Source organism: Aquarana catesbeiana, linkage group LG09, assembly GCF_042186555.1.
Source record: "Aquarana catesbeiana isolate 2022-GZ linkage group LG09, ASM4218655v1, whole genome shotgun sequence".
NCBI classification, from domain to species: Eukaryota; Metazoa; Chordata; class Amphibia; order Anura; family Ranidae; genus Aquarana; species Aquarana catesbeiana.
The window spans coordinates 114,012,295-114,040,167 of record NC_133332.1 but is presented as its reverse complement, the minus strand read 5'-3'; the positions used below and the strand labels follow the sequence as shown (position 1 = coordinate 114,040,167).

Here is a 27,873-nt window from a genome sequence, read left to right as displayed (position 1 = left end):
AAAAAAAAACATGTAGAATTAAGTGTAACAATCTAAAAAAATAAAAATTCCAAAGTGCAAAAAAAAAAAAAATAAAAATAATAATAATAATAACAACAACAACCATTGCCATGACATCCATAGAAACAAAAAATTGGATACTGTGCCTCCAGAAATATTAATTGTACTGGTGGATATTAAGTAGAGAATAGTTATAGAATTCTATTAGAATGGGCAACAGATCCACATTGAATTGGGAGATTTTAGAAAATATAAAATAAAAATAAAAAATAAAATAAAAGGAACAGAAGACTGATGGAAGGCCTTTCTTTTAATAGTCCCTATATTCCACTGGTGGAGTAAGCCATACAGCATGCCGATGAAGCTGCTGAAAGGAAGTATGGAATGCTTCCAGGGGAAATTCACATTTTTAGGATAAGGGAACTAGAAAGTGGGGGCAAGGCCTATTGACTAGGATCTATGGTGTGAGAAATACGGAAAGGTTGCATTCATTGTTTAACCCCAAAGGTTGCATACTATTCAAATTGTAAGCCATCGTAATACGCATCGTAAGCCATCACTCAGTTCGCCCCATGACCTGCACGGGTATCTGCTATTTTATATGCCGGATATTTTTGTAATTACTTTTTATGGAGTGTACTTTGTGTTGCTCTGGTGTTTTTATTAATAATAAATTTTCAATATATACTTCACCATTGGAGCCCCTCTTCTACTTTTTACCCACCTCCCTCTGGGTTAAGTGGGCTTGTCACCCCTCCTCAGATGGACAAATTGGTTTATGCCAGGTCGGAGACGTACGGTACATCAGTGGACCCGGAGACCATCCGCCTACAGTCCCTGCAGAGGGCTAAGTCTGCTTGCTCGTAAGACCTCGCCAGAAGGGAGGTCCACCATTGTTGGTAAGGGTCCACCTTTTTAATACTATTGGATTCCATGGGAGTTTGAAATGTCTGCATGCCCCCTTCATCTCCATTTATTGGTTTGGTGTCTGGTTTGAAGGATCGTGGATATCTCCCTATATCTCCCTATATACTTTTGAAGCAGCTATCCATCTATGGGACTTTTTTCCTTTTATTAACCACTTTATGGACAACTCCTTTTTTGTTTTTCTTAAAAACCCTTTTCTTTGGACTATTGAGGAATGACTTTTTAATCACCTATCTGATGCGGAAAGATTAAGGAGTGTGCTGATGTTTGTTCCAAAATCATCTGCACATATTCCACTATATATCACTGATCAACTGATAATTTTTTGTTTTATGTTTCATTTGAATTGCATTGATTTGAATTATTTATGCATACTTATACCTTTGAACCATTTGCACAGGTCAAGATGATTTCAACATTTTCACTATGATTACGAGCGCACGTTTTTTTGTTTTATACTATTCAAATTGTATATCCACATTTTCTCCTTCTGACACAAAATACTGTCAAAATCGCCCCTTCTAAGAGGTAAGTTCAACCTGTAGATACCCTTAAAGGAGAGTCTGGTGGGATCACCGTTGTGGAAATTAATGAAATGCAGGGCAAGTGGAAGCTCATCATCCCCTTTAACAATGCTATGGATTTGTTCGCCGACTCTGATTTTCAGCTGTCTTTTGGTTTTACCTACATAATTCTTACCACAGGGGCAGGTCAACATGTAGACCACCCTAGTGGTATTACAGTTAATGAAGTTGTTAATCTTAAATTCCTTCTTCCCATCAGAGTTGTCGAACACATCCGTCCTATCCACATACTTGCATATTGTGCATCTGCCACAGGGGTACATGCCCTTCAAAGGTGGCAAATCAGACAGCCAGTTCAGGGTAACTGATGTCTGGTATTCTGAATGGGTGAGGCCATCCTTGAGGGTCCGTGCACGTCGCGCAGTCAAGAGAGGACGGTCACCAATGATATCTCCAAGGACAGGTAAATCAGCCAATATATGCCAATGGTGACTTGTATGTTTCTGACCTGGTCCCACTGGGCACCAAATTTCGTGATGATTCTAATAGGTGTCTGTGGCTGATATAAGGGTTGGGGACCGGGGGTCTTATCCAGGAGGAGCCGTGTATCCACTTGCATTTTCTATTTTTGATCAGTGTTAAGTGAATTTGTACAATAAAATCATTTATATTTTTGCAAAAATTGCCTGTTCCTCTCTAAAGAATTGCTTTTGGGAATCCTCTTTAATTCCCTCCCTTTTTTCTATATGCCAAAATGTAGGCAGGGACATTTGAACGTTGGCAATATGTTTCATTCCTGGGTACCACTAGCAGGCCTCTTGTTCTAATTTACCTTAGTGTGAGTCCCCGCTCCCAGAGGGAGCAGAGTACATTCACACCAGCACATGTACATTACCATGCCCGACACCCCACATTCCTCTCGGCTGAACCAGGTACCAGTTCAAAGGATAGGCCATAGGTAACAGGAGGAAACAAGTCCAAAACTTTCAAAGATTTATTTTCAATACTTCAAGTTAGACAACTTCAAGGCATTCAACTTTAGGGCATACAACTACAGGGCATACAGCTTCTCAACCATTATGGTCACGGTGATTGGTACTATTTGGTTTCCTGCCCAAACGCCTCCAACTCTCTCACGTAATCTACTATTTATAGGGAGGGTACAACCTAGTAGCCAAACAATAAATGGTACCAACCACTCCTTACATAATAGTAATCAAGCACGCCTGAGTTCATTCCCACTAGATAGGAGGGGGACGGGGGAACCCATGTAGGGTTTTTTATACCAATGAAATGTGTACTCTAAAGAGCCAATGACTTGAAAATGTAAATAGTCCAACAAATTCCTACTTGGAGGTATTCTGAATGCATAATTATGAAGCCTAAGGTGGCAGCACACATTGCTAACAATTTATTAGCCCTCAGAACTTATAAACAAACAAAAATGTCTTTCTTGCATTACTTCCTTCTTAGGCCCCTTTCACACTGGGGCGGTGGGGGCGTCGGCGGTACAACAGCGCTATTTTTAGCGCTGCTGTACCGTCGTTCTTGCAGCGGTATTCGGCCGCTAGCGGTGCGGTTTTAACCCCCACTGGCGGCCGAAAAAGGGTTAAAATCCCTCATACAGCACGGCTATAGCCGCGGTATTGCCGCGGTATAGCCGCGCTGTCCCATTGATTTCAATGGGCAGGAGCGGTTTAGGAGCAGTGAATACACCGCTCCTTCACCGCTCCAAAGAGGCGGTTTGCAGGACTTTTTTCACCGTCCTGCCAGCGCACCGCTTCAGTGTGAAAGCCCTCGGGCTTTCACACTGAACAAACAGCGGAGGCTGTTTAGGGGCAGTTTGCAGGCAGTATTTTTAGCGCAATACCGCCTGCAAACCGCCTCAGTGTGAAAGGGGTCTTAGGGTTATTGCTCATGTGCTTCAGCTTTAATGACTGGAGTTTGCCTTTAACGGGGCAAGGCAAAAAGGCAAGGCAAAAAGCAATGCAGTTAGCAAATTATGGAAAAGCCATAGCACCCAATCAGAACTCACTGAATTCACCAATTCATAGGAGTCAGATCACTGGAAGAATGGGGGCTGGGTGCTATTAGGTACTGCATTTGCACATTGCTCTAATGCCCTGTACACACGGGCAGACTTTTGGGCAACAAAGGTCCGACAGACTTTCAACAGACTTTTGATGGACTTCCGACTGACTTTCTAACCAACGGACTTACCTACACACGATCACATCAAAATCCGACGAGTTCGTACGTGATGATGTACAACTGGACTAAAAGGAAGTTGATAGCCAGTAGCCAATAGCTGCCCTAGCGTCAGTTTTCGTCCGTCGGACTAGCATACAGACGAGTGAATTTTTCGACTGGACTCGGACAAATTTGAAACATGTTCCAAATCTAAATTCCGTCAGATTTTCGACCAAAAAAGTCAGTTGCAGGCCCGATGGAGCCCACACACGGTCCGATTGTCTGCCGGATTCAGTCCGTCGGACCAGTCCGGTCCAAAAAGTCCGCTCATGTGTACGCGACATAAGCCTAATAAACCCATGAGCTTTTTGAAGTGTTGCTTCGGAACTAGAAGGCTCATTAACAGAAAGTATATACAAGGCTCAGTGCAGTAACATTAAAGCATTAAGACTATTTTTGTAAAACGTAAAGCTCACACATACACTTTACAAATATGCAATGCATTATGCATATAATACACTTCAAACTTGGGAGTTCAAATCATTAAATGAACTAAAATTAGAGATTGCAGAAAAAAGGCAAAACATGAAAAAAAGCCAAGCGCTAATGTTCCAGATCAGTCTTTCTCAACCTGTGAACCCCATGCTAAAATAAGTTTTTTTGTGTTCATTTGGAAGAATGCCCCTTACATTGGTGGTCACTGGAAAAATTGCTCCCCCTACAGTGGTGGCCACACTCAGACAACTAAAAAGAATATTGGAACCATACCGCTGGCTCAGTTAAGTGGCATTGGACCTAAAATTACACTGGCACCATCAGATGGGAGGTCAATCAGCCACATCTCAAGAAACTTCTAGCAACCTCTGAAGGAACCCTGGTTGAGATTGGCTATTCTACACTGTACACATCACTACTTATTTATATCTGTTTTCTCCCTTGCTAAAGAGGGAACCTGGCTAAAGCAACAGGTGTGCAAGCAGAAGCAAGCCAAAACTTGGTCCATTGCTTCTGATGGAACAGCTATATCCCTGGTTCACAAATGCTTTTTTTGATTCTCTTCATTACACAACAGAAGCAACACTACAGTGTTTTCAACATACATATTTTTAAAATGTTGTATTTTCAGATTGTTCCACCGAAGATCCATTCTTTTCTTTAGGAACTTTATTTTCTCTTGTAAATAGGGGTAAAAGTCATAACGTTCAACCACTTCTGACTGGCTGTTCAGCAGTTAGCTTATGAAATATGATCAGTTCCAACTTGCAATATAAGACCTTCCCTAGAAAGGATGGGTCCCTGAAGAACTTGTTCGCATTCCTCATACAAATGTTTATGATTTGACTAAGTGTTTGATAGACTTAATCAGCTTTCATAGGTGTAAGTGGCATTTCAAGGACAGACACCGGGCAGACCTCTTCTTTTAGGGGTTTATTGAAGTGGTTCATGCTGCCATTCTTTATCCATTCCTGTAACAAGGAACAGAAAACACATTTCCACATAAACATTGGTATTGTCTAAGAACAGAAAGTAAAAAGAAGGAAGTTATGGCTGTACAAGCTGCAAGATCTTATGACTGCCATTGTTGAATTTGCATGAATTTATTAACAGTACAGAAAACAAAGATATATCAACTCAATAGAATGTATAGCTGACAACATACATAAGCATCCTCTACATAGGCAGCTAGGAGTGGAGGTGACACAGAATACTGAAACCCAAGCAGATAAGTTGGATGTAACAAATAGTATACATTAAAATGTCTAAATTATGCACTTCCCTTTTGTTTTTAAATGTTTACTTAACAATAGACTTGTCCTTTAATCGGGCTTAAAGTTGAACTATAGGGTAAACTAATAGTCTAGATGCAAGAGGCAAGTGTATTCTTACTTCCTGATGTGTTTTGTATATTTTAGATCTGTGCTGTAATTCAGTGTGAAATTTGCCTCTGTGAAGGAACTTCCTCTAATAAAGACCGGTCTCTGCTGCTCTCTTTCCTTGAACAGAGATTCGGGCTGCTCTGTGCAATAAAATTGCACAGAGCAAGTGAGTATAACATGTTTGTTATAATAAAAAAAAAAAATGTACCTTTTAGTAATGCTTTAACCTATATACTGCCCCCTGAAGACACAGATTACCAAGTACTGTGCACTTTTTTTTTTACCTTCTTTTTTTTATATACTAATTGTTAGTACCACTTGGTTAGAGCACCCAGACTTCTCCATTTGGAGCAGCATTCAGCCTCTTGTATACAGGTAGCTTGCAGTGGTGCTGGACTGTGCACCTATGCCTTCTGCCTGCACAAAATTGCCAGGATTGGTCACACATAGACTAAGCGCTCATTGTACACGTAGCCTAAAAATGTCAGTTACCTGGCTCTCTGTCTTCAATACTTTGAGTCACTGATTTTTATCATAGGGGGTTATTTACGAAAGGCAAATCCACTTTGCACTGCAAGTGCACTTGGAAGTGCAGTCGCTCTAAATCTAAGAGGTAGATCTGAAACGAGGGGAAGCTCTGCTGCTTTAATCATCCAATCATGTGCAAGCTAAAATGCCATTTTTTATTTTTCTTGCATGTCCCCCTTGGATCTACAGCGACTTCACTTCCAAGTGCACTTGCAGTGCAAAGTGGATTTGCCTTTAGTAAATAACCCCCTATGATAAAAATCAGTGACTCAAAGTATTGAAGACAGAGAGCCAGGTAACTGACATTTTTAGGCTACGTGTACAATGAGCGCTTAGTCTATGTGTGACCAATCCTGGCAATTTTGTGAGAGAATTTGAAAATTTGAAAGATAGAGTGAAGTTAACACCTGATCTGCATCTTTGTTCCAGTTCTGTGCCTCAAAATGTTAGAACTGCTAGGTCAATATAATAGCCAAGCAGCTAGAATTTGTAGAAGAAAAGAAAAGGGGGAGGGACATACAACCTTTACCTTTATAATATATATATATATATATACATATATATATATATATATATACACACACAGTATCTCACAAAAGTGAGTACACTCCTCACATTTTTGTAACTATTTTATTACATCTTTTTATGTGACAACACTTAAGAAATTACACTTTGCTACAACGTAAAGTAGTGAGTGTACAGCTTGTATAACAGTGTAAATTTGCTGTCCCCTGAAAATAACTCAACACACAGCCATTAATGTCTAATCCGCTGGCAACAAAACTGAGTACACTCCTAAATGAAAATGTCCAAATTCAGCCCAAAGTTTCAATATTTTATGTGGCGCCACCATTATTTTCCAGCACTGCCTTAACCCTCTTGGGCATGGAGTTCACCAGAGCTTCATAGGTTGTCACTGAAGTCCTCTTCCACTCACAGAGCTGGTGGATGTTAGAGACCTTGTGCTCCTCCACCTTTTGTTTGAGGATGTCCCACAAATGCTCAATAGGGTTTAGGTCTGGAGACATGCTTGGCCAGTCCATCACCTTTACCCTCAGCTTCTTTAGCAAGGCAGTGGTCGTCTTGGAGGTGTGTTTGGGGTCGTTATCATGTTGGAATACTGCCCTGCGGCCCAGTCTCCGAGGGAAGGGAATCATGCTCTGCTTCAGTATGCACAGTACATGTTGGCATTCATGGTTCCCTCAATGAACTGTAGCTTCCCAGTGCCAGCAATACTCATGCAGCCTCAGACCATGACACTCCAACCCTCATGCTTGACTGTAGGCAAGACACACTTGTCTTTGTACTCCTCACCTGGTTGCCGCTACACACACTTGACACCATCTGAACCAAATAAGTTTATCTTGGTCTCATCAGACCACAGGACATGGTTCCAGTAATCCATGTCCTTAATCTGCTTGCCTTCAGCAAACTGTTTACAGGCTTTCTTGTGCATCATCTTTAGAAGAGGCTTCCTTCTGGTAGGACAGCCATGCAGACCAATTTGATGCAGTCTGCTGTGTATGATCTGAGCACTGACAGGCTGACCCCCCCATCCCCCCCTACCTCTGCAGCAATGCTGGCAGCACTCATACGTCTATTTCCCAAAGACAACCTCTGTATATGACGCTGAGCATGTGCACTCAACTTCTTTGGTCAACCATGCCGAGGCCTGTGCTGAGAAGAACCTGTTCTGTTAAAATGCTGTATTGTCTTGGCCACAATGCTGCAGCTCAGTTTCAGGATCTTGGCAATCTTCGTATAGCATATGCCATCTTTATGTAGAGCAGCAATTCTTTTTCTCAGATCCTTAGAGAGTTCTTTGCCATGAGGTGCACCTGCTCCCCATTCACACCTGAGACCTTGTAACACTAACAAATCACATGACACAGGAAAATGGCTAATTGGGTCCAATTTGACATTTTCACTTAGGGTTGTACACACTTGAGTACACCCCTCACATTTTTGTAAATATTTTATTATATCTTTTCATGTGTTTACCAGGACAGGTTCCACTCAGAACAGGCTTTGCCATGGTCAACCAAAGAAGTTGAGTGCACTTGAAGGGGTGGGGTGTCAGCCTGTCAGTGCTCAGACCATACGCCGCACACTGCATCAAATTGGTCTGCATGGCTGACGTCCCAGAAGGAAGCCTCTTCTAAAGATGATGCACAAGAAAGCCTGCAAACAGTTTGCTGAAGACAAATAGACTAAGGACATGGATTAGGGGAACCATGTCCTGTGGTCTGATGAGACCAAGATAAACTTATTTGGCTCAGATGGTGTCAAGCGTGAAAGGCGGCAACCAGGTAAGGGGTACAAAGACAAGTGTGTCTTGCCTACAGTCAAGCATGGGGGTGGGAGTGTTATGGTCTGGGGCTGCATGAGTGCTGCCGGCACTGAAGAGCTACAGTTCATTGAGGGAACCATGAATGCCAACATGTACTGTGACATACTGAAGCAGAACATGATCCCCTCCCTTCGGAGACTGGGCCGCAGGGCTGTATTCCAACATGATAACGACCCCAAACACACCTCCAAGACAACCAATGCCTTGCTAAAGAAGCTGAGCGTAAAGGTGATGGACTGGCCGAGGATGTCTCCAGACCTAAAACCTATCGAGCATCTGCGGGGCATCCTCAAACGGAAGGTGGAGGAGTGCAAGGTCTCTAACATCCACCAGCCCTGGGATGTCGTCATGGAGGAGTGGAAGAGGACTCCAGTGGCAACCTGTGAAGCTCTGGTGAACTCCATGCCCAAGAGGGTTAAGGCAGTGCTGGAAAATAATTTTGGCCACACAAAATATTGACACTTTGGGCCCAGTTTGGACATTTTCACATAGGGGTGTACTCACTTTTGTTGCCAAAGGTTTAGACATTAATGGCTATGTGTTGAGTTATTTTGGGGGGACAGCAAATTTACACTGTTATACAAGCTGTACACTCACTACTTTACATTGTAGCAAAGCGTCATTTCTTCAGTGTTTTGAAAAGATATAATAAAATATTTACAAAAATTTGAGGGGTGTACTCACTTTTGTGAGATACTGTGTGTGTGTGTGTGTGTGTGTGTGTGTATATATATATATATATATATATATATATATATATATACACACACACAATTATATTAGTACAAGCTTCCTTGGTTACAATAATCTATGTACTGCAAACATCTAAATATCATTGTGTCTGAAATGTAAGATCTGGAGCCTAGCCATTGTTCTATCTGATTTATTTTCTTATCGTGTGACTTCTTAGAAATAAATGATAAAAAGCAATATTTAAGGTGTTATCATTGTATCAACTTGCTGCATGTTTCCTGTAGGATGTGTGTATGTGAGATCTCTCCCATCGCTCAGGAAACTGGGCTACAGAACAAACATGTTTTTGCATAGCTACGCAGACACAATAACTATGATTTGCAAATAACAGAGTGTTTGCCATCTAGATTTGTGCCCTCTGACCTCTGCGTTTCATAACCCAAGGCATTCACTCCCAAAATGGACATTTCCCCCAGGAAACCCCTTCCACAATGAAAATGACCACCTTTTGCCTCCATTCTCACTTAGGCAAGAATGATGTGTCCTCCTCCTGAAGCCTCCTGGGATATGCCCACTGCATTTCCCAGGAGGCTGCAAGATTAAGGACAAACTGGAAGGCCTACCTGGTGCACATCATAGGGGACTGGCTGCAAGAATCTGAAAGAGACAGCTGGCTTCCGATGCCAGAGGAAGGGAAGCTAGCAGCACAGACCCCAGCCTGTGGCAAAAGAGTAGCAGATTGCAGTAGGACAGTACTGTATTCGCTGGACAGGTGAGTTTGTTGTCTTAAAGTGGAACTATACTCACCTGTTCTCCAACACTGTGGAGTCCTGGAGCTGGCCGCTGTGAGCTTCACCCGGATCGGCTTTTGGGTACTGATCTGTGGCTACTTTCATTTGCCAGGTCGAGATGACATAATTTCTGAGCATGCATGAAAGTTCATTCATCTTGGCATTGCCGAAAATTGTACACTGAGCTGTGCATGCGCAACTCCGTATATAGGGAGTACTGCCAGGTAAGTAAATTGAATGAGATATAGTATGTCTCTTCTGTGTTAAAAATCTTGCCTGTTTGCCAAATGTATTTTTCTAGATAAAAGTTCTGCTTTAGGCTTGATTCACGCTAATGCGTTTTTTGATGCATTTTGCAGAAATGCAGGGAAATTTTTTAACATGGGTTCCTATGGAACATGTTCACATCAATGCATTTTTGTGCCTCTGCGTTTTTGGAAAGGGTCTGGGACTTTTTTCCCCGCAAAATGCAGCGTTTTGCATGTAATGGCATTCAATGAACCCGCATCCAAAACGCAAGTACCGCGTTTTTACCTCAATTTTGCCGCGATTTGCGTCTTGCGTTTCTGCGCAATGTAAAAAAAAAATGCCGGCTAAAAATAAAAATCGTGAGAAACAGTAAGGTCCATACCAGGCTCTTGGATCTAGTATGGATTCGGAGGGGACCCCCACACGCCAAAATTTTTTTAAAAAATGGCGTGGGGGTCCCCCCAAAATCCATACCAGACCCTTATCCGAGCATGCAGCCCGGCAGGTCAGGAAAGGGAGGCGACGAGCGAGCGCCCCCCTCCTCCTGAACCATACCAGGCCGCATTTCCTCAACATGGGGGGGTGGGTGCTTTGGGGCAGGGGGGGCTCTGCACCCCCCCACCCCAAAGCACCTTGCCCCCATGTTGATGGGGACAAGGGCCTCTTCCCGACAACCCTTGCCCGGTGGTTGTCGGGGTTTGCGGGCGAGGGGCTTATCAGAATCTGGAAGCCCCCTTTAATAAGGGGGCCCCCAGATCCCACCCCCCCTATGTAAATGAGTATGGAAATGTACCCCTACCCATTCACTAAAAAAAAGTAGTGTAGTGTTAAAAAATACAGTAGACAGTTTTTGACAAGTCTTTTATTAAAAATCTTCTTCTTCTCCGCTTCTTCCATCTTCTCCCGCATCTTCATCCTCCGGTATTCTCCTTCTCCCCCTGCTTCTTCTTCCGCTCTTCTTCTGTCTTCTTCTTCCACTCTTCTTCTTCCTCTGCCGCCACTGCCACCGCTGCCGCCGCCGACCCTCCTCCGATGCTGCGTCCCGCTGATCTGTCGGCGCTGATGTCCTGCATCTCTTAAATAACGATGGGGGTGTGGCAATCGGATTGCGTCATCTCGAGGCCACACCCCCTTGTGACATCACTGGCCCATCATGCCCCGGCGGTGATGTCACAAGGGGGCATGGCCTCTGGATGACGCAATCTGATTGCCACGCCCCCATCATTATTTAAGAAGTGCAGGACATCGGCGCTGACAGATCAGCGGGATGCAGCATCGGAGGAGGGTCGTCAGAGGAAGAAGAAGAGCGGAAGAAGAAGAGCAGAAGAAGAAGCAGGGGGAGAAGGAGAAGACCAGAGGATGAAGATGCGGGAGAAGATGGAGGAAGACCAGAGGAAGAAACGGAGAAGAAGAAGATTTTTAATAAAAGACTTGTCAAAAACTGTCTACTGTGTTTTTTTAACACTACACTACTTTTTTTTTAGTGAATGGGTAGGGGTACAATGTACCCCATAATCATTCACATAGGGAGGCGGGATCTGGGGGCCTCCTTGTTACAGGGGGCTTCCAGATTCCGATAAGCCCCCCGCCCGCAAACCCCGACAACCACCGGGCAAGGCTTGTCAGGAAGAGGCCCTTGTCCCCATCAACATAGGGGCAAGGTGCTTTTGGGTGGGGGGCGCAGAGCCCCCCCTTCCCCAAAGCACCCATTCCCCCCCATGTTGAGGGCATGCAGACTATTATGGTTCAGGAGAGGGGGACGCTCGCTCATCCCCTCCCTTTCCTGACCTGCCGGGCTGCATGCTCGGATAAGGGTCTGGTATGGATTTTGGGGGTTCCCTGCGCCATTTTTTAAAAAAAAATTTGGTGTGCGGGGGTCCCCTCCGAATCCATACTAGACCCAAGGGCCTGGTATGAACCTAGGGGGGACCCCACGCCGTTTTTTCTCTCGATTTTTTTTTTACCCGGCAATTCTTTTTTTATTGAGTGGGAAGTCCACTGACAACTAATGACTCATCGGTTGTTAAGGACGCGGCGGCCGGCTTCCCAGCCCCCTCCTTAGCAACCAGCTACATACAGTGTAAAAAAAAACGCAAAATGCAGCAAAATCGTGGTAAAATCGCGATTAAAAACGCGTGTCCAAAAACGCGACAAGCACTGCAAAAAGCACTGCAGAAACGCTCAAAAGCAACATGCAAAGATGTGAATTGGAAAATAGAAAATAAGTGCGCTTGCAATCAGTGACATAAATCGATATTTGAACAATCAAGTGACATAAAAATGTAATCATAAAACATATGTGACCACATACTAAAGTGACAACAGAAAAAATGACCAAAAATATCATAAACTCCTTGAGAGATATGTGAAAAAGACCATTCGTAAACATACAAGATGAAACAAGAAAAAATATTGAATAAAAAAGAAAAATTAAAAAGAAAAGTCCAGTGAAGAAGGGTCACGCATCCAAATAGTGTCCACATTAACCCACTATGAGGAGAGGGGAAGAGGGATGTGTGTAGTAAGCATCCAGGCTGAACGTGAATCCAGGTAACAATGAATCCAATGCCCTTACCGGAATCGGTAAGGGCAAACTTACGGAAGTATGATTGTTGGATCGTGACCTCTTACTAGCAGATAAAACTGTGGAAACCGGATATGAGACTAACAATTCTCTATGCCCCTTCATTACGGGCTATTCCCATCAGCATTTTTTTATTAAAAAACTTATGTAAACATTGGCACATAGTAAAAAATCACCACGTGCTGGGTTCCATACTTCCGGATAAGCCACAGGTAGTGTTCAGGGGAGTTCCTTCAATTAAACAGCTTGTGGCTCCTAGTGTCTGTGATCCGCCCACTAATAAGCCAATGTTCTTTCAGAATTGAGTGGGATATTACAGATGTAATAATTGTGCTGTCTGCTCTGTCAATGCTATTAAGGATAGGAAAATTACCCATTTTACTGCTTTGAGTACCAATCATGTTTTTTCTATTAAATCATTTATTACCTGTTCTACCCCCAGTGTCATGTATTTTCTGATCTGCCCATGTGGGCTCCAGTATTGGGTCGCACTGTACGCCCACTGCAGGTCAGATTGAACGAACACCTAGGGAATATTAGGAGAGGTTTTAAGGGACATCCTGTTTCCAGACACTACCTAGAGGTGTATAAACAGAACCCTAAGGGGATTTTGATGTTACGGATCGATAAGCTCAGATTACCTTGGAGAGGTGGGCCGAAGAGGTGTGCCATTTCCAAGTTGGAGATGAGCTCTATAAAATTAGATGTCTCAGGCCCTCTGGCCTGAATGTCGATATAGAGATCAATGCTTTTATCGATAATTCCTGAATATTATTAAGTTTTGTATTATTGATATGTTATTATTTTAATGCTATTGCTTATTGTAATGATATTTACTATGTGATTGGTTGATTATATATTATGTCCATGAACCCTTTGAAGGCGCGATTTTGATGTGGTGCTCGTTGGTATTCGAATTACAATTCTGGATTTTTTATCTTTATTCCTTATTTGTAAATTCTTTTTAAAGTAAATGTCATAACTTTACTTAATAATGTACTACAGAGGTGCATGTGATCATATCGCATTGTATTATGTGGAATGACCATATATATCTGTGGTCTCTCCTCCTCTTTTTTATTATTTATCTTGTGATGGCTACGAGCATCAGATTGAGGTCTGGTTCCTTCTTGCGTTGCATGATGCAGCGTACACACGACCGGACTTTCCGGCAGACTAGGTCCGACGGTCTTCCCGACTGACTTTCGACGGAGTTGCGGTGGACTTTCCGAATGAACGAACTTGCCCACACACGGACAAGTCCGTTCATTTTGAACGTGTCTCGGGTACGACGGGACTAGAAAAGGAAGTCAATCTCGCCGCTTTTATCAGTGAAGTTGACACCTTGCAGGCCCCGTCGCAGGGTATACCAGGCCCTTAGATCTGGTATGGATTTTATGGGGAACCCCTACGCCGAAAAAACACAGTGGGGGTCCCCCCAAAATCCATACCAGACCCTTATCCGAGCACGCAGCCAAGCCGGTCAGGAAAGGGGGTGGGGACGAGCGAGCGCCCCCCTCCTGAACTGTACCAGGCCGCATTCCCTCAACATGGGGGATGGGTGCTTCGGGGGAGGGTGGCGCCCTGTGGCACCACCCCAAAGCACCTTGTCCCCATGTTGATGAGGACAAGGGCCTCTTCCCGACAACCCTGGCCGTTGGTTGTTTGGGTCTGTGGGCGGGGGGCTTTTCGGAATCCGGGAGCATAAGGGGGCCCCCAGATCCCGGCCCCCCACCCTATATAAATGAGTATGGGGTACATCGTACCCCTACCCATTCACCTAGGGAAAAAAGCGTCAATAAAAAAAAGTATACAGGTTTTTAAAGTAATTAGGCAGCTCCGGTGGTCTTCTTCCGACTTCAGGGGTCTTCTTCATGACTTTGGGGGTCTTCTTCCGACTTCAGGGGTCTTCTTCTGACTTTGGGGGTCTTCTTCCGGCTTCGGGGGGTCTTCTTCTGACTTCTCCGCTCTCTCCGACCTCTTCTCCTGGTGTTCAGCGTCTTCTCCCGGTGTCCGGTTCTTCTGCCAGGCTCCTCCGCTATCTTCTGCCGCTATTTTGCTAGCAGTGGCCCGGTCTTCTGCGTCGTCTTCTTCCCTCTTCTCTTCTTCCGATGTTGACACAACGCTCTCTCCCGCTGTAATGCTGTGTGGATGGTGCGTAATGACTTATATAGGCATGGGGCGGGGTCACCGGGTGATGTCATCCGATGACCCCGCCCCTTATGATGTCACAGTCCCAGCATGCCCCGGGACTGTGACGTCATAAGGGGGCGGGGTCACCGGATGACATCACCCAGTGTCCCCGCCCCATGCCTATATAAGTCATTTTGCACCGTCCACACAGCATTACAGCGTCGTGTCAACATCGGAAGAAGAGAAGAGGAAAGAAGACGATGCAGAAGACCGTGCCACCGCTAGCAAAAGAGCGGCAGAAGATAGTGAAGGAGCCCGGCAGAAGAACCGGACACCGGGAGAAGAGGCCAAACACTGGAGAAGAGGCCGGAGAGAGTGGAGAAGTGGGAAGAAGACTCTCAAAGTCAGAAGAAGACCCCCGAAGTCGGAAGAAGACCCCCGGAGCTGCCATAGAGTGGGGGGGACGGGATCTGGGGGCCCCCTTATTAAAGGGGGCTCCCGGATTCCGATAAGCCCCCACCCACAGACCCCGACAACCAAGGGCCGGGGTTGTCGGGAAGAGGCCCTTGTCCTCATCAACATGGGGACAAGGTGCTTTGGGGGAGGGGGGCCGCAGGGCCCCCCCTCCCCCAAAGCACCCACCCCCCATGTTGAGGGCATGTGGCCTGGTATGGTTCAGGGGGGGTGCTCGCTCGTCCCCACCCCCTTTCCTGACCGGCCGTGTTGCGTGCTCCGATAAGGGTCTGGTATGGATTTTGGGGTGCCCCACGCTGTTTCTTCAGGGTAGGGGGTTCCCCTTAAAATCCATACCAGACCTAAGGGACATTGTCGCCTCCCCCCGTGCTCGCTGCAATAGGAAAATGTGTTTTTCCTATTGCAGCGAGCGCAAGATGTAGCAACCTGTCGCCGAGAACCAGCGCGATAGGATCGCACTGGAAACATTCTCGCGGGCAGGTGCTGTAGCTGCCCTTGCGTCGTATTTGGTCCGTCGGACCAGCATACAGACGAACGGGCTTTCCAATAGGAACTGAGTCCGGCAGAGTTCCGGCGGGAAGATTTGACGCAAGTTTCAAATCTAAAGTCCGTCGGAAGTCCGATGCAGCCCACACACGGTCGAATTGGCCGCCGGATTCGGTCCGTCGGATCAGTCTGGTCGAAAAGTCCGCCCATGTGTACGCAGCTTTAGACTTGTAAGTCACAATATGGCGCCTAGACGATAACGAGGCTTGGTTGCAGTTGTGTGATATAAAAGTGATGGATCAGCGCATCGCCGGTGCCCCTGGAAGACGTAAGGTATTACAAAACATGTAGGGCAGTGCTATGTGCTGACGCCATCATGCCACATGTGATCCCGTTACATGGGTGTTTGCCTGTTGTTTTTTAACTTGCTAGCTGTTTTATTTGTTTTGTTACTTAGCGGTTGTCACCGCTCTTTTATAAGCATTAAAGGGTCTCCTTTTTAAACGTTATTTCATGATTGGAGTCCCTTTATTTTCTACACTTGTGGCTTTGAGCTCAAGTGTAGGTTTTTCAGATCGGAGTGTCTGCTTGTTTGTTTTTTTTACCTTATCCTGCTGAAGTGATCCCGGCTTGCAACTGGAGGATTTTGAAGGTGTCGAAAAATCCATTAGTCCCCGCAGAGGGCGTAATTTGCTTGAGCATAAGACCTCGCTCTTGAGGGGGTCCATCCGGGCCCCTTTTTAAGGCAGGGCAAAAGGGACAGCTGCCCTGGGTCCCATCATTATTGTGGGGCCCAAAGCAGTTGCCTCATACTTGCCAGCTATCCTGGTTTAAATTCCCTTATCCCTTGAAGTTTTAGTCCCATGCTGTGTCCCGATATCTCAGTGTGAAGTTCTGTTACTAATGCTTCCCATCTTTCCTCTACATGATTCAGAATTTGCCACAGTGTACTGCCTCCTAGCTAATCCCATCCCCCACCCCCCACTGCCACTGATCCCAACCCCCCTCTCCAAGCACTGCCACTGATCCCAGGAGTCCTAGGATTCCTAGGAGTTTTCTGTCTATTGATGGGTCCCCTCACCTCCCCAGTCCATGTTGTGCAGGCAGTGAGGAGATGATGTGCTGTAACCTCTAGCAACCAATCATTGCGCGGTAAGGATATGCAGTAACCTCTAGGAACCAATCAGTGAGCAGTAATACTGTCCAGTAACCTCTAGCAACCAATAAGTGAGCAGTATTGATGTACAGTAATCTCTAGCAACCAAACAAGCAGAAGTCATGTGCTGTAAACTCTAGAAAATAAACAGTGACCCATAATGTGTGCTGTAACCTCTAGCAACCAGTCAGTGTGCGGTAATGATACACTGTAACCTCTGGTAACCTCTGGCAGCCATCGCAATCATTGCCTGATCTCATTCAGTAAACTGATTTTGAGTCTACCTGCTATTTATTGTATGTCTCAAAGCATGTGGAGAGCGAAATTGCATGTAGGGGGGGCCCAAGAAAATGTTTGCCCAGGGTCCAATCAATATTAAAGACGGCCCTGGGTCCATCTGTTCTGGTAAGGGTTCTTACTCACAGAGCTCTTTCTCTTCAGATTTAGACCCTTTCACTTCCTCCCTTATCCCTTCACCCGGTGAAGGTGGACAGCTTTTTGGAACTTATCATCTTATTTGGACTTAATTGTACATTTTTTCATTCATCTTTTTATCCATTTATTAATATTCTTCTTTCTGTATATATCATTAATTTTTATATATTTATTTGTGCCTATGGACTATTTCTGAATGTTCACTGTTTTAGAAAGTGGCAATCAGCACTCCCAGTAGGATCTGTGTTCAACATTTACAGGTTGGAGCTGAATGGCACTTTAAATGCTTCAAAAAATCTTGCTTCAAATTTGCTCTGCAAATGCTTTATAAAAGCTTGATGTTCACACTGCTATTATATAAGCTTGTGGGGGCACTCGACGGGAGGGGGGAGATGAGCCACAATGCCAGCAGGGAACCTGAGAAGTGGCCACTGCACAAAACAGGTAAGTATGACATGTTTGTTATTTTAAAAAAAAGAATGTTTACTAACACTTTAACCTGTGAATTGTTTGCCACCTCTGTCCTGCTGAGCAGATTTTCCTTCCCTTCCTGTCCTGTAGAGATGCAACAGGAAATAAAAGGAAAGCTCTCTGAAGTTAGGGGAATTACCTTCTCGGACAATTTTCAATGGAGCATTTGTCTCCATTGGCTAATTCACTGTCAAATCTTGCTCTGGTGATAACTGTACAATTTTAACCTCTTAACACTTGCACTATAGCCGAAAGATGGCTACAGTGCTGGCTTACTTTGCCGGGAGGGCATACATGGACGTACATGGGCAGCACGCTCTGTGATCGCTGAGTCCTTTGTACTCAGCTGATCACAGGTCAGGGTAAAGGGCGCATAACAGTGGCCCTTTACCACATGATCAGTTGTCAGCCAATGACAGCTGAACACAGAATGTAAACACTAGCTAGTTATCAGCTTTTCTTTCCTCACACTGATAGCATGAGGAGAGAAGAAGAAAGCTGATAACTAGCTCCTGCTGAAGGGACATCAGCACTGACAATCAGGGCACTCCCAATCAGTGCCCACCAGTTCTGCCAATCAGTGCCCATCAGTGTTACCTATCAGTGCCCATCATTGCCACCTCTCAGAGCCCATCAGTGCAGCCTCATCATTGCCCACCAGTGCTGCCCCATCAGTGCTACCTATCGGTGCCTATCAGTGCTGCTTCATCAGTGCTGCCTCATTAGTGCCCATCAGTGCTGCCTCATTAGTGCCCATCAGTGCAGCCTATCGGTGCCCATCATTGCAGCCTCATCAGCGCACATCAGCAAAGGAGAAGAATTACCTGTTTGCAAAATTTTGAAATTAACAAGTTTTTTTTTTTTTTTTAATTGTTGATCTTTTTTTGTTAAGGAAAAAAAAAAAAAAACAGTGGTGATTAAATACCACTAAAAGAAAGCTCTATTTGTGTCAAAAAATGATAACATTTTTATATGGGTACAGTGTTACATGACCGCACAATTGTCATTCAAAGTGTGACAGCGCTGAAAGCTGAAAATTGGCAGGTGGTAAAAGTGCCCAGAAGGTAAGTGGTTAAATTTCGCCTTCCTTTGTCTGGGTGACAATGGTCACTAGGACAAATAGATAAATAAATATTATCAGCAGGAGACCAGACAGCAATAATACACCTGATAGGGAGTCTACAACTGGTCATGGATGGATAGAAATTCAGCCAGTTCAGCAGAGATTAGACAAATTTAGATTCATCTATGGCTGTTTCCATTGGAGAGGAGTCAACCCTAGTGATTGACTCCTCTCGAACAGGAGTGTTGGAAAATTTGTGTTCGATTAGCACTGCAGCCAATCAGCTCGTTTTAAACTGCTCACCCCCAGTAGCATGTTTTTACCCTTTCTTCACTCTCTTGCTGATCTGGATATAAAGGAACATGTGATAGCATTAGACCATTAGGGGGATACCATAGCCCCATAGAATGGAGTGGATAATGATTAGAACACCTGTCAGGTTCTTATTGCTGTCTGTGCCCCTGTTAGGGAGGTTCGCGCTCTCTATTTGTCATGTTTACTGTTATCACTGAGAGTAAAAGTCAAAGAAAATCCACTAATTCTAGTGATCCTGATGACAACCAGAGACCTCCTCATTTTATAAATGAGGAGAACTCTCCCCAATGGCAGGCAGGTGGCAAAAAAAAGCATATGTTTATATATTGTGGCAGTGCAAGTCCCTGCCACTGTGAAAATATAGGAAAAAGTGACACAGGGTTTGCACTTAGGTTGAGTGCGAGACTCCAGAAAATCAGTTCTGAGTGGAGAAAGGTGGTTTTTCATCTTTCTCTGAATTTTGTAATGCCCGAATCAGGGTCTGGAGCTCAGAGACTTCGCAGTGCCTTTGGTGGGAAGAAGTCTCCAACCCAGTCTCCAGGTCTTGTTTAAGACCAGCAGGGCATGGGCATAGCTCAGGGCTCTACTCAAGAGACTGGAGATCTCTGCATAGGAGTCAGGAAGACTCCTAACTTCCCCAGGAATTAGTGAGGCTTTACAGGGGGAAGCCAGAGCGTGTATGTTAGCAAAGTGCAGTTGAAGACAGGGTAACAGGGTGTTGCCAGGGTGCCAGGAGAACCCTTATCTAGAGGCTAGGAGTGCACCTGTGCCATAGGGTGCTGTGAATAAAGGCTGAGAGAGCCAAGAGAACCAGGAGAGCTGGGTGCTACAGTCAGGGGGACTGGTAAGAGATGGCGGTGCTGTTAAGGGAGCAATGTGGCTTGGCATTTTTCAGTTGACTGTTTGTGTCGATGGTGGACAGCCCTGCAACTATTTCTGTGGGAACTTTGTTGCATACCTTGTGGAGATCGAGCTTGAGCTTCTCTTGCACCTCTTGTTCAACATCCCAGGGCCGGTACAAAGCAGGGGCGGGCGGGGCCTTGCCTGTTAGAAGCCACCCCGTCAGATCAGCTTCTGTAGAATGGGACTGTTGGAAAACCTTGTTCAACCAGCGGCTTGTTCAACCAATCAGCTGCAGCATTGATCAATGTATTCTGACAGAGAGTCCCCACTGTCAGAATATGTCTCGGTAAAGTGGATTTTTGCATCCACCTCTCTTGTGTGGATGGATGAATCTGTTAGGCTGGGTGCGAAACAGCTCACAGCAGGGGGTCCCTGTTCTCCGTTTCAGGCCTGATTTCGGTCTTAAATTTTGACCGAATTCGGACCAGTAACCAGGATTACCAACCTCCCGCAGCATTTTTTACTGACAAAACATGGGACATTTACTGGCAAAACACATTTTTTACTGGCAACCTGGGAAATTACAAAACTCCTATTTTTTTTTTAAAGATTTTTTTTTTTTTGTGCAAATACCATGCTAATTACACGAAAATCGTTTGTTCTGTTCTCTTACAAGAATTTTTTTGTGCTTATTTTGTGATATTTTGACATGAACTGGCGTAATCAGCCCGTACCTGTGCATGAGCGCATGCACATTTTTTCTCCATACGCTTATACGTTTGTGCGTGTGTGACAATGCCTGTTTTGCATTGAGCTTTTGCTCAGAATTATGAGCATGCACATAAGTATGAGCATGAGCCAGCCTTCTCATTCCAACGTGTACTGAGCTTCTCTTACACTTTTGCATTCTGTTTAATAAAAGTGGGCTGCCATGTTCTAAAATACAATTTGGACTGGCACAACTCATTGATTAAACTCATCTACCACATGAATATAATCACCTGAACACGACTAACTATATATATATAAATATATATATATATATATATATATATATATATATATATATATATATATATATATATATATATATATACACATATATACATACAGTATATATTGTGGTGGGTCGAGCCTGTGCTACTGTTGCAAATGGCTGTCTAGGCCAGATTCTGCAGGACACAGGCACACTACTGATGCAGGTATGAGCTAAGTTTATGTTAGAGACCTGGGTTAGAGGTCAGTGGCCCCACTCAGTGTGTGGAGGTTGCTGTGAGGTGCACATCGCACCATACTGTCTAGGTCAGGACAGACAAAGGCCCGAGCTTCAGAGGAGGTAGCAGCTGGGAGTTACAGGAGAAACAGTCAAGCTGACAAAGGTACAGAGTTTTGTGCACCAGCAATGGGACTGTGTGTTTAACGGCCTGGAGGACCAAGTCATGAGACCTGAGCTGCAAAGAGAGCCATGAGGCTGAATTTTATGTTTTGTTGCATTGATGGTGAGAACCCCTGTGAAGGAAACTATGCAAGTGTGAACTTTTTTTTTAACGGTTTTAAAAAAAAGTTGGCAGAAAAAACCCTAAAACGTACTTCTGGCTTGGAAACTCACTGTTTGGTGCTACCAATGAGCTACAAATTCCCCAACTTATCACAATATATATATATATATATATATATATATATATATATATATATATATATATACTGTATATATTTAATACTAAGATGTTAACTTTGTCTTGCATCCTCTTTTATAGTAACATTACAATGGCCACTATGCTGTAAATATAAACAAAGGGTGGGTAACACAACTGAGTATTTTAGCATGATAGAGTGAGCAGAACCTCACTTATCCACTGACCGAACATGGCTCGAGGTAAGCTTGAGTTTATTCTCTTCTCTTTGTTGCATTATATTTAAAAGTGTCCATTATGAAACAGTGCTCATATTATATATATTGATACAGGCTTTACCTGAAAATCTTCTTGAAACATTTTGCCAGGGCTTGGAATCTTAGGAAATAGCAATATCTTGATCCTGTAGAAAAATAGAGTTTCTGTAATGAGTAGTTATGCAGATGTGACCGTAAAGCAGAACTCCAGCCAAAAATAATAAGATAAAAGGGATTAGCTCAATAAAAGACAAAATGACAAAACCAGCTTTTTGCAGCAATATTCAGCTTCCTCTGGAGATTTCCCCTGCAGTATTTCTTGTGATGCTAGATGTCCCCAGTCTTATGACCAGCATCATTCAACTCACCGAGTTGGTGTGCCCTATACCCAGGGCCGCCATCAGGGGGGTACACACATCACAACAACCGTAAGGGGCCCTGGGGCCCAAGGGAGCCCAGAAGAAGGCAGGATGGGTGAAGGGGAGACGTGGTGTGCAGTACAGAAACGCTTTCACAGCTTCTGCTGTTCTCGAATCAATGGCCTCAGACATCAAGCTCTTTACTGCCACCTCTGGCTACTATGTGTATGTGCACTCCTCGTGTGATTTGTACTGTGCTTCTCAGCAACATGTCAGCTTTGTGAAAATGGGCTGGGACTAGGTAGGAAGACCTTCTTTACAAGTAGGGGCTGAGAGGAAAAGGGAGGGCGGCTGTTTGTGTACAGGGAGGGGCCAGAGCCCTGTGTGTTTACAGGTTTGTGTATGTGAGGGGCTGCCATATATACGGGTGTGTGTGGGAGGGGGGCTGGCATATATACAGGTGTGTGGGGGTGACATATATACAGTTGTGGGGGGGCTGACATATATACAGGTGGGGGGTGCTGACATATATACAGGTGTGTGTGGGGGGGGCTGGCATATATACAGGTGTGTGGGGGCTGACATATATACAGGTGTGGAGGGGTGCTGATATATATACAGGTGTGGGGGGGTGCTGACATATATACAGGTGTGGAGGGGTGCTGACATATATACAGGTGTGTGGGGGAGTGGGGGGCTGACATATATACAGGTGTGTGGGGGAGTGGGGGGCTGACATATATACAGGTGTGTGGGGGAGTGGGGGGCTGACATATATACAGGTGTGAAGGGGGCTGACATATATACAGGATTGCGGGGGGGGGGGGCTGAGTGCGTACAGGTGAGGTGGCCAGTGTGTGGATGGCCGTGGGCAAGCCCTGGGGAATGTTGGTGGTCAGGCTCGGGGGGGGTGACCAGGCCTAAAGCTGTGTAAGGGGCGCACAAATTCCTGATGGCTGCCCTGCCTATACCTACATACTTTTGTGACTAGGTGTCCCTCATCCCTATCTCAGAATGTCGGGAGGTATGCCATGGTCAGCTTTTATTCAAACCTTTGTCCTGAAAGGAATAAAATGGGAGGGTGTTTACCTTATGGAAGAACTCACCCATATCACTAAAGACAACATTAAACATCACACTACAATATGGGTCCAATGGTTTGCGTTCAAAACCACCTCTTGCTACAAAGATATCATGTTTTCATCCCCTGAAGCTATACAGCCAAACACTACCCCTTGACTCTATTTTTTCAGTATGTTGTTTTTTCCTTTTTGGTTAGTAGTAATTTGTGCTTATGTAGATCAGAATACTCCATCGGTTACCAGCCTCCTACCTCTCTCCCCTCCTCCCCCCCTCCCCCCCTTCCCTTCATTCTCTTGCCTTTCTTTTCCTCTCTTTTTTCCCCCTTTCTCTTTTCCTATTCTTATAAACCTTTTTGGTAATTACTTGACCATTTGACTGTAACTCATTTCTTCCTATTGTCTACCTGGACCCAGGCTAACACACAAGGTTATAGTTTTTATCTCCTTCTCACATGAGTGTATCGTCCCTGAAGGTCTACGGGTAATATATGTTTGTATCCGTACTTTCTATACAAAGTATTTGTATAATTTTTGTTCACTATGTGCAGTATCTTACAAAAGTAAGTACACCCCTCACATTTTTTGTAAATATTTTATTATATCTTTTCATATGACAACACTGAAGAAATGACACTTTGCTACACTGTAAAGTAATGCGTATACAGCTTGTATAGTGAGTTATTTTGAGGGGACAGCAAATTTACACTAACACACAGCCATTAATGTCTAAACTGTTGGCAACAAAAGTGAGTACACCCCTAAGTGAAAATGCCAAAATTGGTCCAAAAGGGTCAACATTTTGTGTGGCCACCATTATTTTCCAGCACTGCCTTAACTGCCTTAATCATCTTGGGCATGGAGTTCACCAGAGCTTCACAGGTTGCCACTGGAGTCCTCTTCCACTCCTCCATGATTACATCTCGGAGCTGGTGGATGTTAGAGATCTTGCGCTCCTCCACCTTCTGTTTGAGGATGCCCCACAGATGCTCAATAAGGTTTAGGTCTGGAGACATGCTTGGCCAGTCCATCACCTTTACCCTCAGCTTCCTTAGCAAGGCAGTGGTCGTCTTGGAGAAATTTACACTGTTATGCCCTGTACACACGATCGGACATTGAACGGACATTCCGACAACAAAATCCATCTGATTTTTTTTGACAGATGTTGGCTCAAACTTGTCTTGCATACACACGGTCGCACAAAGTTGTCGGAAAATCCGATCGTTCTGAACGCGGTGACGTAAAACATGTCGAGACTATAAAAGGGGCAATAGCCAATAGCTTTTGTCTCTTAATTTATTCTGAGCATGCGTGGCACTTTGTGTGTCGGATTTGTCTACACGCGATCGGAATTTAAAGGATCGGATTTTGTTGTCGGAAAATTTTATATCCTGCTCTCAAACTTTGTTTGTCGGAAATTCCGACGGAAAAAGTCAGATGGAGCCCACACACAATCGGAATTTCTGACAACACAATCCGATCGCACTTTCTCCGTCAGAAAATCTGACTGTGTGTACAGGGCATTATACAAGCTATACACTCACTACTTTACATTGTAGCAAAGTGTAATTTCTTTAGTGTTGTCACATGAAAAGATATAATAAAATATTTATAAAAATGTGAGGGATGTACTCAATTTTGTGAGATACTGTATATCTATTTAATTAATAAACAGTTCTTAAACAAAAAAAAACAAAAAAAAAAGGAAAAAAAGTTGCTGTAACTGCTTAAAAAGTGTTTGCTGAAAGTTTGCCTCTGACCCTTTGCTGCCACTGATGTAAAAACTAAGTTGGTAGCCGCACGGGTGATACAGTCAGCAGCAGCCATCAGGATCGTGTGTATACCTGGCTACCAGCGGCTCTGCATCTACCCAATCACTTCCACACACCCCTGATAATGACTTCCCCCCCACATGCCCCTACCATGCTTTCTGGGCTCTGCACGCCCATAGGCATGCTCAGGACCGGCATGGCGGGTGTTGCTAGATAGAGGGGAGAAAGCCGAGTGAACATCCTTCCGATGTAATCCCCTTTTTGCAGACCTGGAAGCTACATGTAAAATGTCACTTTCCACAGCCTGCATGGCTGGGGAGGAATCGAATGCAGTACAATCAGTACAAGTGCATTCAGTTTATTGGAGGATAGGCAAGGTTTTAAGGGTCTTTTAGACCCCTGGTGTCTCATTAAAGTAACATGTTACCAAAAAATCATCACAGGGGACATTTTGCCCCTTATGTGATGAAAAAAAAGGTAAGTAAAAAAATGTAAAAAGAAGTGTAAAGAATTATATATGCAAGCACCCCAAAATCTTGAGCCCCCCATTCCCACAAACACACATGTAGGAGCGTAAATACTTTCGCCAGGGGCACCTATGCATGAAAACATCAACTGCGCTACAAATGTTACCTATCGCTGTGTACACCAGAGTGAGAACAAAAATTTTAGGCCCATTACTCAGGATTAACTCTAAAATAATGACCTGTAGAGGCTTTTAAAGCAGTGCCTATGGAAAACGTAGGGTACTAAAGTTTATCGCCGTTTCACAGGTGCACATAATTTTAAGGCAGTATTTTATTATTTCGGGCAGGGATCACTAAAAGACAGACTGCAGTCCAAGCTTGGACCCAGTGACAGTTCTGTATGGACCACAGCCGCTACTTATCAGTGTGGTAACACTCCTGAGTCTCCTGCCCAGCTGCCGCTGTCATCCTCACAGCAGGCGGGGGCGGGAGGTGCTGCAGATTGGGATGAAGAGTGGGAGTCTTTTCAAATTATCAAGCAGGTAACAGTGGTGGCTGGTGCTCAAAATTTTTGGGGGGCGCAAACAAACTGAAAAATACTGAAAAAAAAAAACATCAAATGCAGCCACTGTGCCATCAAATGCAGCCACTGTGCCCATCAAATGCAGCTACTGTGCCCATCAAATGCAGCCTCACTGTGTCCATCAAATGCAGCCTTACTGTGCCCATCAAATGCAGTCTCACTTTGCCCTTTAAATGCAGCCTCACTGTGCCCATCAAATGCAGCCAGTGTGCCCATCAAATGCAGCCACTGTGCCCATCAGTTGCAGCCACTGTCCCCATCAATTGCAGCCACTGTGCCCACCAATTGCAGCCTCACTGTGCCCATCATAGGCAGCCACTGTGGCCATCAAATCCAGCCTCACTGTGCAGTGCCCATCATCTGCAGCCACTGTGCCCATCATATGCAACCACTGTGCCCATCAAATGCAGCCTCACTGTGCAGTGCCCATCATATGCAACCACTGTGCCCATCATATGCAGCCACTGTGCCCATGATATGCAGCCACTGTGCCCCATGATATGCAGCCACTGTGCCCCATGATATGCAGCTACTGTGCCCATCATATGCAGCCACTGTGCCCATGATATGCAGCCACTGTGCCCCATGATATGAAACCACTGTGCCCCATGATATGCACCCACTGTACCCATGATATGGCTGGAGGCCTGAATAGGGGGTAGCAGTGGTGGCCATGGATAGATTTATGCAATGCATGAATCTATCCATTAATCATATAGGGGGTGGCGTGACTGAGGGGGCGGCCCCCGTGCACCCTAAATGGACGCACCTCTACTAGCGGGTAATCACCCGCTTGTTAACCTAGTATGTTGGCCAGCTCCCATTCTCCGTCTAGATCTGCAGCTCCTCCCACCCACTGCCCTGCTGTGAGGATGACAGCGGTGGCCAGGTGGGCGGGAGACTCGGGAGAGCTAACACAGATAAGTGTCTCTACCCTGCCAAAGGTAGGACCATGCAGGGGAGGTTTATATTGAAGGGAGAATTTTGATGTGGAGGAGGAGTATGATGTAAGAGGCACTGTGATGTAAGGGGCACTTTTACATAAAGGGGCACTGTGATATACAGTGTCTTGAAAAACATTTCACATATTTATTTGTAAAAAAAAATTGAAAACCATTTATTATTTTTCTTCCACTTTACAATTATGTGCCACTTTGTGTTGGTTTATTGCATACAATCCCAAAAAAATACATTTATGTTTTTGGTTGTAACATGACAAAATGTGAAATATTTCAATGGGTATGAATACTTTTTCAAGGAACTGTAAGGGGCACAGTGTTATAAAGGGACACTATGATATAAGGGGGCACTCCAATATAAAGGGGGCTGTGATGTGAAGGGGAACTGAGGACACTGTGGAACTGCTTTAAAGGGGAGACTTTGATGTAAAGGGGGGACTATGGACACTGATGTAAGAGGGGAAACTGTAATGTTAAGGGCGGGTGTGATGTGAAGGTGGAGATACTGGTGTAAAGAGGGGGTTCTGATCAAAAGGGCCCAAGATGTGAAGGGTAGACTAAAGACACTGATGTACGGGGGGCTGTGATGTGTTATAGTACAAATATGAAATTGGGGCCTCTGCCAAAAGAAAATTTTGCTGACTGGACCTCTGTAAATTATAGTTTAGGACCCC

The 27,873-nt window shown here is 44.7% G+C and overlaps 1 protein-coding gene across 5 annotated transcripts in view; it reads right to left on the bottom strand.

Annotated features, from left to right (window-relative positions):
* Window positions 1-2,432: 2,432 nt before the first annotated feature.
* Window positions 2,433-27,873, bottom strand: part of LOC141108007 (interleukin-13 receptor subunit alpha-1-like) — a 117,300-nt gene continuing 91,859 nt past the window's right edge. For all 5 annotated transcript variants that reach the window (XM_073599157.1, XM_073599159.1, XM_073599160.1 and 2 more), the window contains 2 exons: window positions 22,063-22,126; window positions 2,433-5,107 (listed from right to left, as the gene is read on the bottom strand). In XM_073599157.1, coding sequence (XP_073455258.1) covers window positions 5,000-5,107; window positions 22,063-22,126 — 172 coding nt within the window. In that variant the 3' untranslated portion in view covers window positions 2,433-4,999. The remainder of the gene's footprint in view (window positions 5,108-22,062; window positions 22,127-27,873) is intronic.